Genomic DNA, 19,654 nt, shown 5'->3' on the forward strand with positions numbered 1-19,654 from the left:
TATTTACAATCTGCAGATATGCATACTTTAAATGGGCATGACTAAGAAGGGTTCATAGTAGGAGTGACCAAGATAGCAATACATGAAACTACATCTGATTCAACTTGAATGACATTTTTCACCGACCGTATTGGATCACACCTTGAGGGGATTCGCCTCTATCTAGGGTAAAATGAAGCGGCTAACATTAAGCATGTCACTTTTTACACATTTTTGGCCAGTAAGTGACCATTTCTGAAAAATTTGTGCAGACTTTGATCCAAATTCCCTGCCATCATCGTGTGGCGATTCGATTTCACTGCAAAAACTCAACTAATTGGCACCGTATTTAACAATCGATCGCCACACGTACCACATCACTAACCATCGCGGCCTTGGCTATATGTTAACTACCACTTGTTCGCAGTTCGCCGAAGTAGTAGCATCGTTCTCCTAAAAATGTCTGAATAAAAATACTTACATTATCGTTTATGCTTTGTGTAGCTTAAAAAATGGGTTTAGTTCAATTTAAATAATTTTACTGTCTAGTTAAATGGACTTTCGTTTAAAAAAAGGGATTAATCCTGTGCAATATTAAAATTAAATACTTATGAGATAACGGATCTTAAAAACGGGATTTAAGCCTAATACATAAATGTACAGTCATGCAAATATAATATTATTTTATATAGAATTCTATACTTCTACAATACAAGACTTAATACGATGAAAACTTTCTTACTAAAATAAAACCTAATAACTATATTTTGGCAAAAAAGATTAGGATACTTGAGAAGATTTTAACAAACAATAAATTTACATAAGTATACCAAATTTGATAATTATTCTTTGATAATACAACGCCGAGCAAAAACGGAACAAATAACGGGATAGAAAAATCCCGGATACATACACATTGCATTTTTCAAATGGTTGCACTAAAAGAGACATTAATTATTTTAATCCACACAACCTAAAGTGCTAAAGTTAAATATATTTTGCAACATAAACCACATAAATAAAAAATTAAAATTTATGAGAAATAACTAATTTATGCAACTCATACTGTTTTTATTACCCTGGCCACATTGGTGGATTGCTCGGCCATACAAATGGAAAAAAAGAATCATATAACCAAAAATTTTAACATATTGTAATTTTGAAGATTGGAAAGAAATATTAACTAAAAAAAATTGAACATATTGTGATTTTGAAGATTGGACAAATATCAACAAATTAAATTGGACAAAAAGGACGAACTTAAATGAAAAAATTAACAAAAATTTAACATATTGTGGTTTTGAAATTATAATAAACTTAACATTTGGCAACTCATACTGTTTTGATTACCCTGGCCATATGGGTGGACTGCCCGGCCATACAAATTGAAAACCAAAAAAAAAATATGTTATGCCGTCGTTTTATGAACCCAAGCTTTTTTTTTTTTTTTTTGTTTATGTGAAAAGCAAAATAAAAGCAAAAACCAAAAATTTTGTTTATTTTTAAAACTTGACTTTTCAATTTAGATTGAAAAGCATGGTTCAATTATATGGTTGGCTTATCTCATCAGCTGATTTTATTTATTTCATTGCATGGCCGATGGGATTGTAAAAAGGAGATGGCAATCTCAAAATGAAACCAACACATTGGCAACATTTTCTTACACATACAATAACTGTTAAGTTTTATGTTTCCATTCCATACCATTCGCACCAACGCCAATACATAGATTTTTACAATTTGAACAGACATATTTTGTTGTTGTACAGGTGACCCAACCATATCATTGTAAACTTTACCAAGTAGCGCAACTAACAGCTGATCGTTCAAAATTAACACACACACACAAACACAACTAATGGCCATATTACGGAAATCTTTATGGAAATTGAAGTTAAATTTTTAAACAGACATAAAATGTTATAATTTTGGAATATATAGCATTGATAATAAACTCAATTGATAATAAACTCAAATTTGAAGATCATATAAATTATACAATTAAAAAAGTTGCTAATAAAATAGGAGTGATGCAGAGAACAACGAAATTCATTCAGGAAAAGTACAAAATAATCTTATATAAATCAGTTATAGAACCGCACTTCGTGTACTGCCCGTCCATTCTATTCATAATATCGGATAAAGAAGTAGACAAGCTCCAAAAGCTTCAAAATAGATGCGTGAGATTTATTCTTCAGAAACCTAGAGATACACGAACGGCTGACATGTTGAAGACTTTAGACTGGTTAAGTGTGAAACAAAAGATTTTTTTCCACTCCATGAAATTCATATTTAATATTAAACTTGGAAATGTACCTGAGTATTTAAATAAAAATATAGCATTAGTTGAGCAAACTCACAACATAAATACGAGGAGCAAACATAATTTCAAATTACCGTTTTTTAGAACTGAAATTGATCAACAGAACATTTTCTACAAGGGTCTGAAAAGTTACAATGAACTGCTTATGGATATAAAAAGTTGCAACCAAATAACAGTATTTAAAACAAAATTATATGAATATTGTAAAACCTTAGCTATAAGATAAAAAACTGTAATATTTTAAAATTTACGAATTAGGCTTCTGGCCGTAATAAATAAATAATCTAATCTAATCTAGGACACATTAATTGCAGTAATTTAAAGAAAATTTTTGCTTATACTCAAGTATTTAATTATTTTTTCTATATTTATTTTTAATATTGATACAATGATTGAAGTTATATTAATCCAATGCAACTCTGCTCTTCCTACTGTTCTTCATTCCACTCAATTCGAGTGCGTTCTTTCACTGAATTCGAGTGCCTTCCACTCTATTCGCAACATAACCTCATGGTTGAAATTATGCTCAACAAATTCTGAATTTTTCTTTTGCACCGCCTTACCGACAGCCGACAGTTTCCAGTGATTTAGGTAGCAATAGAGGCAAACTCGCAACAGCTTTAATACATTCTTCTTTTTCAATCAGTGCTTTTTCTTCCGATGCATTAGTGCCCTCGTAGTCGCAAGGAATATTAAGCGATATGCGTATGAAGCCAATGTAAACGCGTACGCATTTGAGGCCGGTGAAAATGGTTTGAGTTCAACTGGGTATATAAATTTACCAAATTGCGAAAGTACCAAACGTCCAAATGTGGAATAAATTGTATATTTGGAACGAAACCATTGTGAATATACGGAATGTGAAAGTCAATTGTGAATTTTTTTGCAGCCGTAAAAAACGCGAACGTATTCTAGCGCACATATTTTTTTTAATTATTCAATTTTTATTTTACACAGAGAGCTAAAACTGCAAATAAAAAGTTTCAATTTTTATCGGGTTAACGTTTGTAAATCACAAATTTTCGAATATTATCTTAAAATAGGAAAAATTCAGTGTATTATAGTCAAGGCTTTGTGGTCGCCATAAAGTGAAGTGTCATAAGTGGTAGCAACGGGCGCCGCCATATTAGCGGAAGCACAATTTTTCAACAATTTAGCAAAGCAAAGGCGCATAGACGACTGGAAAACCGAAAGAAATTTCTAAAACAATAGCGTTGAATTAATATGAAATGGGTAAGAGATTGAATAATAACTAAAATATACATATATGCGAAATATGTAGCAAAGCAAATTTTTCAAAAAACTACCACTATAAAAAAATGATGAGAAATTCATGCGAGAATCGGTAGAATAAAATAGTGCTGAAATTGTTAGGTATATAGCAAGATATATTTAACACAATTGAGCTTGAGTGCGTTCTATTAGATAAAATTTTAATTGCTCGGTTTACGCAGGGCAATTGAAGAGGCCTCACAAATCGTGTCCTTAGCCCCTGATAGACGATTGCTGCTCCAAACTTGTTTTTGTGTGAGAATGCACGTAATTGCTTTGTGGAGCTAGATATTAAATTCAACGCAAATTGTTTATATTTATATGCATATTTCTGTGTATATATATGTATAATAAATGCATATATGTAGGTATTTAGTTATATATACTTGTGTGCATTAAATCTCTTGCAGGTATACGCCCAATTAACGCTTCAATCAAGCGCAAGTCAAGTATAAAACCTAAGCAAGCCAACAAAATAAAACAAATCGAATAATGAGAAAGTTAAGCCAAATAAAAAGGTTTTGAAAAGTGAATCCCGGTATTATTTTTTTTAATTTATTTTAAACGCAATAATCAAGAAAACAACACTTGCCCGTGGTTGGCGGCAATTCTTTGAAAAACCTTTTAAACAAATTTTCAACGCAAAAACGAGCAGTATTGTAATGAAACTCATATCGGTTATTTAGTGAAAACCAATATACAACTTTATCATTCATATAAACAAGAAATAAGTAAAACAAAGACGAAAACGCGGTAGCAAACGAAATTTTGCTTATAACATTAGGTTTAAAGCAACGTGGCTGAAGCACCAGCAGCAACAACAAAGTCCACAACAGCTAATGTAAGTAGCGCAATGCCAATAGCTTTTGCCATTCTGTACGTTAGATTGTTTTTAGTTAATCCTACTCAAAAACACTCACATATACACATTGTACTCGCTTTTTTGAAATTTTGTTAGCTAGCTAGCTGTTTTCATTGTACGTCTTCTTTTAATCCAAAAATTCATTGCAGAAACTACTTTTTCATTAGCCACCCCACTCACATTATGTATGCCCCAGCGGGTTAGGGAGCAGGTGTGCCTGTTGTAATAATAATAAAAATACCAAATATATTCAAGGGGTTGTGTAGCGCAATCCTTTCATGTGGTTGCCATCGCAATTTATAGCTTCTCCAACCCATTTTTCAACCTTAGCTACCCGTGGCGACCTTGAGTTCCTCATGGATCTAAGGTGTGGGAGTATGGGAGGGCGGAATGGCCTAGAAGAATTCATGTGGTCATACTAAATTGTTCCCGAGATGGTCGGGCTAGTACCTTAATGGTGCTTGTTACCAGAACTTGCCGGATATGCATCCGGCAAAGGACCATCAACATCGATAACACTCCCCAAGGCCATCGGGGAATATAACCGCGACAGGTATGCCTGTCGTAAGAGGCGACTAAAATACCAAATTGATACAAGGGGTTGTGTAGCCCAACCCGTCCAAGGTGTTGCCCATGCGAAATGTAGCTTCCCCAACCCAAGTGTCAACCACACCTACCCGTGGCGATTCCTGTTACTTTAACAGCCGAGGCTCTGGCGACCCCAAGTTCCTAATGGATCTTGGGGGTGGGAGGGTGGTATGGCCTTGAAGGTTTCATGTGGTCATACTAACTCGTTCCCGAGATGGTGCTTGTTATTGAAACGTACCGGATATGCATCCGGCAAAGGACGATCAACATCCATAACACTCCTCGAGGCCTTCGGGGAGTGTCTTTATCGCTACAACAACAACAACAACTGATTTAATAATACATATATGTACATACATTATAATATAAATTTTGTTCACCTTGTATCACCTTGAACCTGTACAGTAAATCCGTAACTATATCTAGCCGGATCAATTGTTAAATTTATATACTAATAAATAAATAAAACTAAATGTAAGGGGCGATAACCTCCGAAGAGATTTTAGGACAAGCTTATAAATTGACGGGACGGAACCTACCTGTTTTATGCCGACTCCGAACGGCATCTGCAAGGCAGATGAGTTTTCAGTGAGAGCTTTTCATGGCATAAATACACTCGTAATGCTTGCCAAACACTGTCCAGGGGCGACCTCGATTAGTAAATTTTCTTCTAATTGAAAAACTTGTTTCTAAAATTTTGATGTTGTTTTGTCCAAGGCGTGAACCCAGGATTTTCGGTGTGGTGGGCGGAGCACGCTACCATCACACCACGGCGGGCGACAATATCACAACTTGATGTCGGAAAAACGACTGATTTAACGACTGCAAAGGTCGACAGGATCAGCATACAAAAATGTTATAAAAATGAATTAAGACCGATCAAACTAATGTCTTCATAATGTCGCTGTCTGCTTTAGTCTGCAGCGTTAAATGAAAACCTGAAATAGTGACACCACTCCTTAAACCGGAGCAACCTAAAGAAAAGGTGCACATGCTGCTATGTTATTCTTCAGCAGTATAGACACCAGATGCCGTGATAATTCAGCAGAAACTGCCTGTCGCTATTTTACATAATATTGTGTTGTTGTTATTGTTGTTGTGTTAATAATGATAAAGACACTCGCCGAATATTTTGGGGGATAATATCGATGTTGAGAATCTGCTGTTAGAGGTTTTGATTCCACATTACAGTTGAATAGATACTTTGTTCATGTGGGGATACACTACATACAGGACATACATACATCACGAATGCATGTACAATTGTGAGATGAAAAAATTTGAAAGTTTAGAAAAGAAGTTGTAATTTGATATCATCACCCACCAAATCTAACTGTTGGCCGTCCACGTCGATGACATTACGATAACTACTGGCAGATACACAAAATATTGTGCGCGGCTTCGATAGTGATGTACACTTTTGTGTACCGGGGTTGCATCTAACGTAAAGTGAGGCAACATCCTCTATTGCTGGTAGCACTTGGAGCAGTGACAAAAGAAATGCTGCTACTGCTTATACATTTATTGACCAGCTGCTTATCTGCTAATGCGACTCCGGTATGGTCGACGGACTTAAAATAGACAAAGGCTGTCTTGGTAAAAGAGGTTTACTAGTGGCGGAGGTTTCACGCTATAAAAAACTCTGATTTTCTTTTTTATATAAGTAAAATTTAGGAAAGGTTTCGTTCATATGTGTTTCGGAAAATCGACTGTTTGGCCATTTCGGACCTCCCACTGCAACCAGTTCTATATACTAGAGTGGTCCGGAGTTTTTGCCAGGACCAATGGCTGATTTTTCAATGTAACGCGGTCGGGGGTCGCTCAAAAATTATATCCAGGCAGTAGCTTTTTGCGGAGGGCCGGTCCCTCAGTCTCCATAAACACTATAACGAGATCCGGCACCTGCCAATACAGCCGTTTGATCCAAACAAGCATAAGGACGCCCTAAGCAAAATCCACACAGAATCGGTAAACGCTTTTGCCAGGTCGCGCCCGGTGAGCTCTGTTATCAATATACAATATCCTACTCTTGCAGAAGAAGAAAGCACACAACCAAGGCAGGTGCGAGTCAGCCTGGGCCAACTTCGTTATGTATACTGTAACAGGTTAAACTTTTACTTGTCCAGAATCAACCCCGACATACATAATGTATGTCCTACATGCGATGTGTCTCCACATGACATCAACCATTTTTTCAATTGTATTGTGGAATCTACGCCTCTAACAGCAACTTCCTTATGGTCCAACCCTTTTGAAACTGCTGGGTTCTTTTTACTCCCGTTAGAGAACTTTGATGACAATTTGTGAGTGGTCGCACCTATTGAATGGGGCCAAGCAACCTTAACACAACAACAACAACGCGTATTTCACGTTATGACCACGAAAATAGGGATCCCAAATATGGTTCTAGAATATACATAATGGTCTGTCATAAAAAATAATACGGCTGCAACAACTGCAGTTCGACCACAACCTATGTTAGGTGTGAACTGAATTAGCTTTCATTCCATTTTAGAAGTTTGAAGCTTTGCTGGAACTCTAACAACTTTTACAGTTTCTATAAGAACTAATGTTCACAGCTTTCTATTTTTAAATTCAAACAACGCCTTTCGTGTTATACGAATTTTCGTTGAGAACATCTCCATGACAGAAATACACTCGGAATATTTGCCACATATGTACTGTCAAGCAGCAAAATCGTGTAAAAAAACTTTTCTAAAGTACTTTCATGATGATTTTCTGGGATTTGAACCGCGAATCTTTGTTGTGGTGGGCGAGCAATCCATCAAAGCTCAGTTGTTGTTGTTGTAGCGATAAACACACACCCCATACAGCCCGGCCCCCTATTTCCATTAGGAACTTGGGGCTACCCAAGCCTCACCTGCTAAAGAAATAATATTCGCCACTGGTTGGTGGGGTTGACTATTGGGTTGAGATGCTACAAAATGAGCTATAACCCCTTGAATCCCATGCACGAACCTTTTCGTTGTCTGAGTACTGATTTCAATAAGCACTGCAAAAATATTAACACCTGCGACTCACGTAATAAAAAATATAGAATGGAAAGATATCAGTACTCGAGGGCACAGAAAAATAAATATGGTTTTGCTGGGCAACATTGAGAAATTCTTAGAAACAAATAACGATTTTACCAGAATTCTATGAATTTGTTTATCTTAGGTAAACTTATACCCTATTCACAGAATTGAACTCCATCCATTTTTTTTAATTTGCTTAAATTTTTTGTTCTTGTTGTAGCAGTGCTTAATATTTTTCATTTCCTTCCCGTTTTTTGTTTGCTTTCTTTAACATCCTTCATATTTTTCCTACTATAGCTCACGAATCTATTTTTACAGGCAATGCCTTCTGCCATAAGCGGTACTGGACACGGCTCATCTGCTGTTAGTCACAATGTAAATATACCAAATAATGAGGAGTGCGGCATACGTGATGTTTGGAAGCATAATCTTGAAGAAGAATTTCGCACAATACGCAAAGTTGTACAAAAATATAATTATGTTGCAATGGATACAGAATTTCCAGGTGTTGTAGCACGTCCCGTTGGTGAATTTCGTTCCACTGCAGATTATCATTATCAATTGTTGCGTTGCAATGTGGATTTGTTGCGCATCATACAACTTGGACTGACATTTATGGATGAAGATGGCAAAACACCGCCTGGCTATTCAACATGGCAGTTTAATTTTAAATTTAATTTAAGGTATGTGTAATATTTTACATAACAAATCAATGATCGAATGGAAGATCGCCCACTGTGCGCTTGGAGGATGTTAAACCCAGAAAATGCATGCCCATCTGATTTTTCTGCAGCCATTCATTCCAGCAACTGATTCGACTCGATACTTTTCTCAAATACCTAGTACTTTTTGTACTCGATTATCTCGCAGGAACACCTTTATGGGAATCTAGTAAGTGCGCACCCTATCAAGTTTGCAGATTTGCGTTGCTGAAAATTGTAGGAATTCGGTTTATTGGGAATGTATGCGATTAGGGTAGGTTGCAAGGGCTGAGCTGGCCACTATGGTAACAACTCACTACTTAGGCCACCAATGGGCCCATTGTAATACCCTATACGGTCTCAAAGAGAACCCCTACCCTGCCTAAAGCGGGTCAAACCACTTCGTTGAATTTATATATTTTGCTAGAGCCTTGACTTCATAGCTAGAGTCCTCAGCAAGGTCATGTAGAAAAGGTTTACCAAGGATGGCCAACCCACGCCTACTAAGCGCTAGACAATGACAGAGAAGGTGCTGGAGACCCTCCTCCTCTTCTATACATCTGCAGCTGCGACAATAGTCGAAGGTCGTTGCCCCCATTATAGCACCGTGCGTGCCTTTTAAACAATGCCCTTTTAGAACCCTTATCCCAAGGCAGTCGGTTCTATGTACCGGAGCGACTCGGGATTTTTCCCGACCAATGACTGCCATTTCAGTGTGACCCCATCTAATTTGTTTCGTCCCTCCCACAAATTGTCATCCTCCCAGCAACCCCTTGCAGCAGGACTGCTCCATATTCTCTTACTGCGGGAAGGCATCTAATCCAATCCGGGTCCGTCTCCTGACCCCGGTCCTTAGAAATGGTTTTGCTGCATCTGCCGGAAAAGAATCTTTTTAGGACGGTCATACTCTGTTCAGTGTGTCTCGTGCAAGGGAAGGTTGCATCGGACAGGTTGTTCTGGGCTTGATCCCAAAACCCGACGTCCACGTAACTTTTATAAATCTTTTGTGGCTCCTTGCTGTTCACACCCAAGGGCGTCCCGTAGTCTACGCCTAAGCGCCCCCCCCCCCCCCCACTACCTTCCAGCAGCCCCACTGCTCAGCAAGCCACAACAAGTACCCGCTGCTGCTCGCGCCCCACGGCGCCAACAACTCAAACACCTGATACCACTCATAACTACTACCTCGTAGTAGAGTTGGTACCAATACTGAGCATCAGCCCCTGCCCCCGCCTTCTCCCCCCCCCCCCCCCCCCTCTTTTCCGGCAGCAATCGTGCAGGTCAGGGAAACAGACTCTTATTCCCTACCTCCGTTTGCACCGTCTGCCAGCACAGAATATATAGGTTTGCGACATCCGCCCAATGCAGCTCCTGCCTTGGGTGGTGCCACTTTCCTAGATGTTCTGGTCTCCGCGACGGCAACCCCCCGACGGGTTTCATCGCGCCATGTTGCCAGGTCGCAAACCCAAATCATCCGGGTACCCCAATGCTTGCCCAAGGACGCCCAGTCCCAGGGACACAACAGCAATTGCGCCCTGGCCTTCCACAACCCAGGCGTAGTCACCCGTCACTTACCCCCAGAGTGGCGACGTCTCCCCTTATGCACTTCAGAATTCTGCAGTTAAACTGTAATGGACTAACTGGGAAGATTACGGAGATAGTCGATTTCATGAAGCGGCACAACATCCGCATTGCTGCGATTCAAGAGACTAAACTCACAGCAAGATCTGCATTGCAGACCTGCTCTGGGTATCATACACCACTCTGTGCAATATTATATATTTGATCCTGGCATCGACCGCAGGGACAATATCTTAGAACGTCAAGGCCTATCTGTCCGGTCAGGCGATGCAAACCTAGAAATCATCAACATCTACATCCCTCCTGCCACTTGTTGCCCCAGTGGATACTGCCCTAATATCAGGGCCTTACTCACTGGCAACAATCGCATTATCTTAGGCGATTTCAATGCCCATCATGATCTATGGCATTCAAACTTGCGGGCGGACAGTAGGGGTGGGATGTTGGCGGATCAAATAGAAGAAACGACGTTCTGCACAATAAACGGAAGCGCCCCCACACGTATGGTAGGAAGCTGTCACAGCTCGCCAGATATCTCAATCGTGAGCGCAGAACTCGTAAACTGCGTCAACTGGCAGCCGATGGTAACATTGGCATCCGACCACCTGCCCATACTTATTTCCCTTGAGCGTACCGCCGACTTCATCGTCACTGAAAAACGCACTTTCATAAACCTCAAAAAAGGAAAGTGGGAAGAATATAAATCCTTTACAGACAGCCGCTTTGCTGCCCTCCCTATCCCGACTGATGCCCGCCAAGGGGAGCGTACCTTCCGTAAGGTCATTAAATCCGCCTCGGCACATTTCATTCCCGCCGGAAGAATTCCCGAAATCCGGCCCCACTTCTCAGCGGAGGCCGCAAACTTAGCGAGAGAACGTGACCTTATAAGACAGCTTGATCAAGGCGACCCCCAAATAAGGGATATAAACCAACGCATCAGATTGCTTGTGGACGAACACAAGCGGGCGAAATGGGAGGAGCACCTAAGAGGTTGTAACCTCTCTACCGGTGTGGGTAAACTTTGGTCCACCGTAAAGTCCCTATCGAATCCGACTAAGCACAAAGACAAAGTTTCCATCGCCTTTGGAGTGCTGTCGGACGCGAAAAAATGCTCGAGAGCTTTCTGCCGACAATATATAATGCATCCTACGGTCGACAAAGACGGAGAGCCAATAGACACGCACATAAACACAAATTCAGCGCGTCACCAACCACCATCACCGCTAAAGAGGTTGAGCAGCAGTGAAAGCAGTGGGCCCAGACGGCATAGCCATGCCCATGCTTAAAAGCCTAGGGAAAGAGGGTTTCAAATATTTAGCGCATGTCTTCAACCTGTCTCTTTCCACCTTTGTCATACCTGAGAAATGGAAAATGGCCAAGGTGGTCCCGCTACTAAAGCCTGGGAAACCAGCTAACGTAGGTGAGTCATATCGTCCGATATCTCTCCTATCGCCAGTGGCAAAGACGCTTGAAGCCATTTTGCTCCCTTATTTCCAAGCACATTTGCAGCTAGCCCCTCATCAGCATGGCTTCAGAAAACTCCATAGCACTACCTCCGCGCTAAATGTCATTAGCACCCAGATAAATTGCGGTTTGAATCAATATCCCCACCATAGAACAGTACTCGTAGCGCTAGACCTATCAAAAGCTTTTGATACGGTCAACCATGGCTCGTTACTGCAGGACCTGGAAGGGTCTACCCTTCCCCCATGTCTTAAAAGGTGGACCGCAAATTATCTGGGTGGTCGGCAGGCATCGGTGCAATTTAGAAACGAAACATCAAAACCAAGGAGAATTAAATAAGGGGTGCCACAGGGTGGTGTCCTATCTCCACTTCTGTTTAATTTCTACATATCTAAGCTACCTTCACCACCGGAAGGAGTCACAATCGTTTCCTACGCCGATGACTGCACAATAATGGCCACAGGCCCAGGCCCAAAGATCGATGCGCTATGCAATAAAATAATCGGCTACCTCCCTGATCTCTCCATTTTTTTCGCGTCGCGAAACCTGGCATTATCACCGACTAAATCTTCCGCGACCTTATTTACAACATGGACGTCCCAAATGTCAACCATTTTGAACATCCACGTCGATGGCACTACGCTACCGACTGTCCTACACCCCAAAATCTTGAGTGTGACGTTTGATCAGGATCTACATTTTGGTGAGCACGCAGCCGCAATTGTTCCGAGAATTCAGAGCCGTACAAAATCCTCAAATCCCTCGCTGGCAGTACTTAGGGAAAAGATAAAGAAACGCTCATGACTACATACAAAGCAATTAGCCAGCCGATTACGTGCTACGCGTCACCCATATGGTCGCCAAGCCTAAAAATCACCCACTGGAAGAAACTACAAGCCTGCCAAAATACTCCTCTCAGAATCGCCACGGGCTGTCTTCTTATGTCCCCAGAACACCATCTGCATAATGAGGCGAGAATAATCCCCATTAGGGAGAGAAATGAGATGCTGACCAAACAGTTCCTGTTGAATACCCAGAAACCTGGGCATCCCAACAGACATCTGATTGATGAACCAGCACCGCCTAGGTGCTTAAGGAGTCATCTCCGTAAGCATTTTGAGGAAATACGGCACCTGAGAACCCAGCCGTATGAAGTGAAAAAACACAAGCAGGTCCTTGGTGAACTCCATAAATAGGCGTCGGACCTTTATGCTGGGAATTGCCCGGTGAATCCAGCACTTAACGAAAATTATCCAAAACTCGCGGAAGAGGGCCGCATACTCCCCAGGGAAACGCGTGTCACTCTTGCTCAACTTCGTTCTGGATACTGTAACAGGTTAAACTCTTACCTATCCAGAATCAACCCCGACATACAAAATATATGCCCCGCTTGCAATGTGTCCCCACATGACACCAACCATCTCTTCAATTGTAATGTGGAACCAACGCCTCTAACACCCCTTTCCTTATGGTCCACCCCTGTTGAAACGGCAAGTTTCCTTGGACTCCCGTTAGAGGATATTGATGACAATTTGTGATCGGTCGCGGCTATTAGGTGGGGCGAGCATTGCTACAACAACAACAACAGGGACGATAGAACTGATTTGTTTAAAATCAGAAGCGCTCCTGTGCGCCCTTGTCATATGAGGGCCAGGCTAGCCTGGATATCTCACACGATGATATGGCTGACCATAGTCCATTTGCAATTCTTATAGTGCTTGTGTTCACACGAAGCCTGAAAGTGGCCATGGGTATACCTACCGAAACGCTTGGTAAACACTGCAGTGATCTGGTAGGCGAAAAGAGAGCTCCAGACCCAGATCCGGTGAAAAGAGGCCTGCTCCCACCTTTCCGCCAAGCTTAGAACCATCCGTGAATATGTTGATGGCACCCGGTACCGTATGTTGTCTGGTATTCCAGTCTTGTCGCGATAATGTATGCCATACGCGCACACAAAGTCAAACAATTGGGAATTTTTGGTATGAATTGTCTTTCAAATCTAATGAGGCTCGATACTTCTCTTCGAAAATTTTAATAAGTTAATAGATGTAGTCATATTAATAAGGCTTCTGCTAAACCAAGTGGATGTAGTCAGTTTGACAAGCTTTTGCCTTGAGCGTAGCACAAAATGGGCAATTTTTCACGAACTGACGATTCGGAATACTTTAGAATTTTACTAATATTAACATTTCCCTTTGCAGCGAGGATATGTACGCGCAAGATTCAATTGATTTACTACAAAATTCTGGTATACAATTTAAAAAACATGAAGAGGATGGCATTGATCCGCTCGATTTTGCCGAATTGTTAATGTCCTCCGGTATTGTGCTTGTGGATAACATAAAATGGTTGTGCTTTCATTCTGGCTATGATTTTGGTTATCTGTTGAAATTATTAACCGATCAAAATTTACCATCAGATGAAAGTGAATTTTTCGAATTATTACGCATCTATTTTCCCAACATATACGATATTAAATACTTAATGAAATCATGTAAAAATTTAAAAGGTGGCCTACAAGAGGTTGCAGATCAATTGGAATTACGACGTGTCGGTCCACAACATCAGGCCGGTTCTGATGCGCTGCTTACCGGAATGGCATTCTTCAAAATGCGTGAGGTACATAATGACAATAAGAATTTTATTATTGAACCGACATCGACATTTCTCGATTATGCTGTCGAGTTTAACAACAATAACAACGTTGTATAAGAAATGAAAACAAACAAATCAAATAGAAAATAGCAAACTAAATTTGAAGCGTGCGAATTGAAACGTTAGTAAAATTAAAAAAAAGGACTTGTAGAAAAAGTTTAAAATAACGCAGCAAATTTTTTGAAAACACAGCGTTTTTGAGTAAAGTTAGCTGCGCCTAACTACATAAGAGCACGTACATATACATATATGCGTATGTACATACACTACATATATATAAATGCTTTTGAAAAATCTTTGCACATGCAAATTCAATTCAACTTTCAATTCAACTTGCAAATAATGCATTTGCGTTTAACATTTAAATGTCGAATTTCCTATACACACACAAACATACATACACACTCACATTCTATATACGAATTTCACTTGAAGTCATGCACTTTAAAATGCATAACCCACAAAAATATGAAATTTTTCCTTTTCTTTTGTAATATAAGATACGTCAGCGTTGACTGACCCAATCAGTTTCGACTAACTGCTTTAGATATGCAGTCAGTGCGCCAAACCATAAAAGACTGCAATTGCCTAAAAGTTAATCGTATTAAATTTTTCATGATCGTTTTTTTTTTTTATATTTATTAACCCTAACCCATTTTCCAATAAGCAGTCATGCTCATCACATTCGTTAGTTTTCAACTCGTTAAGAGGCTTGTTTTGTTATTATTGTGGAAAATTCGTTTTGCGCGCCAATAAGTAAACAAATTTTAGATCCATAATTTTTTAAATAAATAATTGGAATTATTGTTTTGGTTTTCACTATCGGTGTGTAACTTTCGATATTCTAATTTGCGTATTTTTTTTTAACGCTATTATTGTTTTAGTTTGATTAATTCTCGCTTATGTTTTCGAATAGGGGTCATTTCATGTGAAATGAATCAAATTCGATTTTAATGAATTATAGGTAAAATTGTGTTACGTCGTATAAGGAAATTTAAAAATTTACAAGCTCGTTTTAGAGTTATTATGTATAATATTTTGTAATAAAAAAGTAGAATTTTTGAACTCCTATACATGCCTCTTTTCATAGCTGTAAATTAACGCTTCAAAGTATTGTGGCTTAAACGCTTATTTGCAAGATAGTAGCTCTGGAATTTCGAAATTTCGTAATTGTTGTTTGACACGGTACGGCATAAAATCGCAACACCATTTCAACTAATTTTGCACTTATACCAGGGACCCATTTTAATAGTTATTTATTTTGTATTTTTGAGTCAAAAAAGACCGGGTGAAAAAATTGCCCTAGGTGAAAGTTCATGGAATTTCGGGGATACCCAAAGCACATTCTTGACGAATCATGCAATATTTTTTTCCGGAAATTTTTCAAAGAAATCCACAAATAAAATTAAAATCCGGACTTATTTTATAGCTCCGAAAATAAAGGTTTAATCCGGACGTTTATTTTCTAAGGGCAAATAGAAGTCCGGCCCTATTACTATGGAACGGCTTACACAAATGAAACTAATTTTTTTAACAATAGATTCTTCTAAATGTGTAGATTTGAAACCTATATGGTCATTTCAAAGGTTTTGTTACTAATACCAGAAATTCGTCATAAAAAAACCAAAACCAACTCTAGCATTATATTTATAATTTTCCATAGTAAATTTGCACCTGTTTCTTTCCCATAAAGTTTGATCCATTTTAGATATTGCCCTGAATTCTATATATCGCTTTCTCTTGAAAAAAGAAGAATTCCTTATATAATAAAAGAGGATTTAATCTTTTTTTCGGACTAAAAAATTAAAAGTTCGGAAATATTTTTTTCTGAAGGACTTTTACTGTCATAGGAATAACAGTTTGGGCCCTGACTTATACTCAAGCCGTTAACAAAAAATTTAAAAAGAGTGATAAAACTAGACTAATATCGCATTAGTTCGAAAATGGTCGCAGTATTAACTTTTCAAATATCATTATTCAAGCTATTAAAACTGTTGCATTTGCACAAACAAGTTATAACAGTCAATATGACCAATAAGAGGAAAAGGTGGACCACGCCTTTCATTTATTTATACAATAAAATGCTTGCATCCTAATTTCGAAATTGATGTAGCTCCACACCAAAAAACAAAACATTGATATTGATAGTGTAATAAAAAACCACTAGCCGGTTTGACATGGAACGACCCATGTATTATAAATTATTATTATTTTTTTAATACAAATTTTAAGTTCAAAATGTCTCGGTTTAAAATTATTGAAAATTTATTGAATTATTATAATAACTATATTTCCAGTCTACATCTTTTTCAAATGTACTTCCAGAGTCTATATCTTTTTCAAATGTACTTTAGATTTCATATCAGAATAATCATTTGTTATTCAGAAACGATAAACTAGACCTCAGATTAATCAAATATATTTCAGAGTAGTCAATTCTACTTCATAATAGTCAACTTCAATTCAGAGACCTTTAGTTTTACTTCAGAATAGTCTATTGAACTCTAGAAACCGTAAATTGTTGCATTTCAAAAGTCTTAACTGTACCTTAGAATAAAAAAAAATACTGTTCGGCAAACAAATCCTACAGTGTTATAGCGTTCTCGGCTACCACACCGAAGGACCTGGGTTCATGTCCAGAAGAAGCAACATCAAATAATTTTAATGCAAAGCAGCTTCCTTTATCAGAAGAAACCAATTTTTTTTTTTGTTGAATTGTACGTTTATTCTGGACACACATTTTTACGGTTTCCGAAGAACAATTTTCCGTTTCTGAAGTACTATTGAGAATAAAAAAAAAAAAAAAAATACTGAAGGCCATATTACGGTTTCTGAAGTACACTTGACTATATTGAAGTACAATATAAGTTTTCTGAAGTACACCTTTTAAATAGTAATAATTTCGACTTATGATATGAAATCTTCAGCAATCTCACATATTACATTTTGTAAAAACTTCATGCATATACATCAATACTCTATACCATGATGCAATAAATCAGACAGGTGAGGTGAAGTCATTAGTAGGTAGTAGGGAGGGTACTATTTTGCTACTTAAGTTGTTGTTGTTGTTGTAGCGATAAGGTTACTCCCCGAAGGCTTTGGGGAGTGTTATCGATGTGATGGTCCTTTGTCGGATACAGATCCGGTGCGCTCCGGTAACACAGCACCATTAAGGTGCTAGCCCGACCATCTCGAGAACGATTGATATGGCCTCATTAAACCTTCAGGCCATCCCTCCCTCCCCTCGCCAGAGCCTCGTCTGTTAGTGAAACGGCATTCGCCGCTCGAAGGTGAGGGTGACAATTGGGTTGGAGAAGCTATATATTGCGCTACAGAACCCCCTGAACCCCTACTACTGCTACTTAAATAAACGGTATGTTTCTATATGCCTTAGTTGTGTCATCTCCTTTCAGAAGTTCTATAAATATGATGCAAGGAAATAATGCCCCCGGAATTAACGCAAAAAATGGAAGTAATGCAATGGGCTTATTTCATATAAAAAAAAGAAATGGTCGACAAAAGAAAGATCGCAGCCGTTATTTTCCTGTACGTTATTTCACATTTCATCAAAAATGCTTGAGTTTAATATTTTATTATGATACTGAAAAAAACAAAATCAAGAAGCAAACGTTTTATTTATGAGAGCGGCGAGTATTGTCAAATTCGACTCTCTTTTGTCATATTCACTTCGACTGTCTCGTTTATTGCATCTATAAGCTATTTCACCAGTTGTCAATCGTATCGTTCTTTAAAATAAGTTGGAATTAGTTCAAGTTTTATTGAAACAAATTCCCTTTTATTTAAAATCATTCCTGTCGATTTTGTATTGGAAACTAAAATATTTTTTTTTTTTTTTTTTTTGATTTATTTTATTATTTTCAACTGCAGTCAGTTTGCTGTAACTAAATGCGTCTCTTTATTATAAGCCGTTTTGAAAGAGTTTGTTTTTTTTCTTTTTAATTGTTATGAAACCAAATTTCGTTCAAACCCTTTACGAATCCATGCATTTATTTGCAGCTACATGAAATTTGCTAAACTCGTCTTAATATGTGCGCTTTACATAAGCGCCTTTGAAATTTATATAAAACTAGTAATTTCGGTTATTCAAATCAAACATTGTTGTTGTTACTACATTGTTAAGCAATTACATTGTTTCTGATTTTATTTTTAATTTGCATACAAATTTGTTTTGTTAGTTTTCTTTCTTAAATTTTTTTTTGTATTGGTAATTAGCAATAATTTACTATAATTTTATTATTTATACACTCGTTGAATTGAATTTAATTTTTGATTAAAGACAAACAAAAATATTATAGAAAACAAATTAATTGAATTAAATTGGAAAAAACTTTTGTTATTGTTGTTATTAAAAAATATGCGAAATAAAAGCAAACTATCACTTTGAGTTTTCATTTCTTGGAGCAAACCAAACGAAAAGCGTGGAATCTGTAAAGTAAGCAATTTTATTACATATTTTTGTATACAATATATCCGTTAAATAGCTACTCATTTTATAAGAGGACTGGTACATAAAGTTCTGCAAATTTAGAACCCCCCTTAATTTTTAATATGACGTAGCACGTTTTCAATAAATAATTTTTGAGTTGGTGTTTCATGATACGATCCGAACCCGTGCGCATCTTGCGCAACAAATATAAAAGTCGCATACCAAATATCAACAGAAATCAGCTGTTGTATCAATAAAAACTTAGATACGCTTGCGCTGCCATCTGGCGTACGGTACCAACTGCCGGCAATGCAGTGCAAATATTCACAATAGTGCCATAGTACAAATAGATTTCTTTGTATGCTCACAATCGTTTATTTTTAACAAATTATTTTAATAAAATATAGCTAAACAAAAGCACTACGACTAATAATTCCCAAAGCTCGCTAATAGCACGAATCCCCCTCTTTGCAACCAAAACTTTATTTATAGAAAGCGACCTGTACATAAACAGCAATTAGAAATAATATATAAGATTTGTAAAATTATATAAGCTTCTAGAATGAAGCCTTCAACAACGAGAAAAGTGAGTACTAACGCAAAGCCACGAAAACAAATTTTGTGTACATTTGGACGAATAATCCCAATTTTAGTTACGAAAAGCTGCTGAAACTCGCAGGATCATCCTATGACACGGCCCGAAAAACAGTTTTGTGCTTCAAGGAAGTTGGCTTAGTGAAGGGC

At 38.1% G+C, this 19,654-nt stretch overlaps 1 protein-coding gene across 1 annotated transcript in view; it reads left to right on the plus strand.

Moving 5' to 3' along the window:
• Window positions 1–3,105: 3,105 nt before the first annotated feature.
• The window catches only part of Pop2 (CCR4-NOT transcription complex subunit Pop2), a 39,732-nt gene continuing 23,183 nt past the window's right edge, over window positions 3,106–19,654 (plus strand). The window contains exons 1-3 of the mRNA XM_067786580.1: window positions 3,106–3,535; window positions 8,381–8,745; window positions 14,007–14,424. Of these exons, the coding sequence (XP_067642681.1) occupies window positions 3,527–3,535; window positions 8,381–8,745; window positions 14,007–14,424 (792 nt within the window). The 5' untranslated portion in view covers window positions 3,106–3,526. The remainder of the gene's footprint in view (window positions 3,536–8,380; window positions 8,746–14,006; window positions 14,425–19,654) is intronic.

Source organism: Eurosta solidaginis, chromosome 5 (genome assembly GCF_040869045.1).
Source record: "Eurosta solidaginis isolate ZX-2024a chromosome 5, ASM4086904v1, whole genome shotgun sequence".
NCBI classification, from domain to species: domain Eukaryota; kingdom Metazoa; phylum Arthropoda; class Insecta; order Diptera; family Tephritidae; genus Eurosta; species Eurosta solidaginis.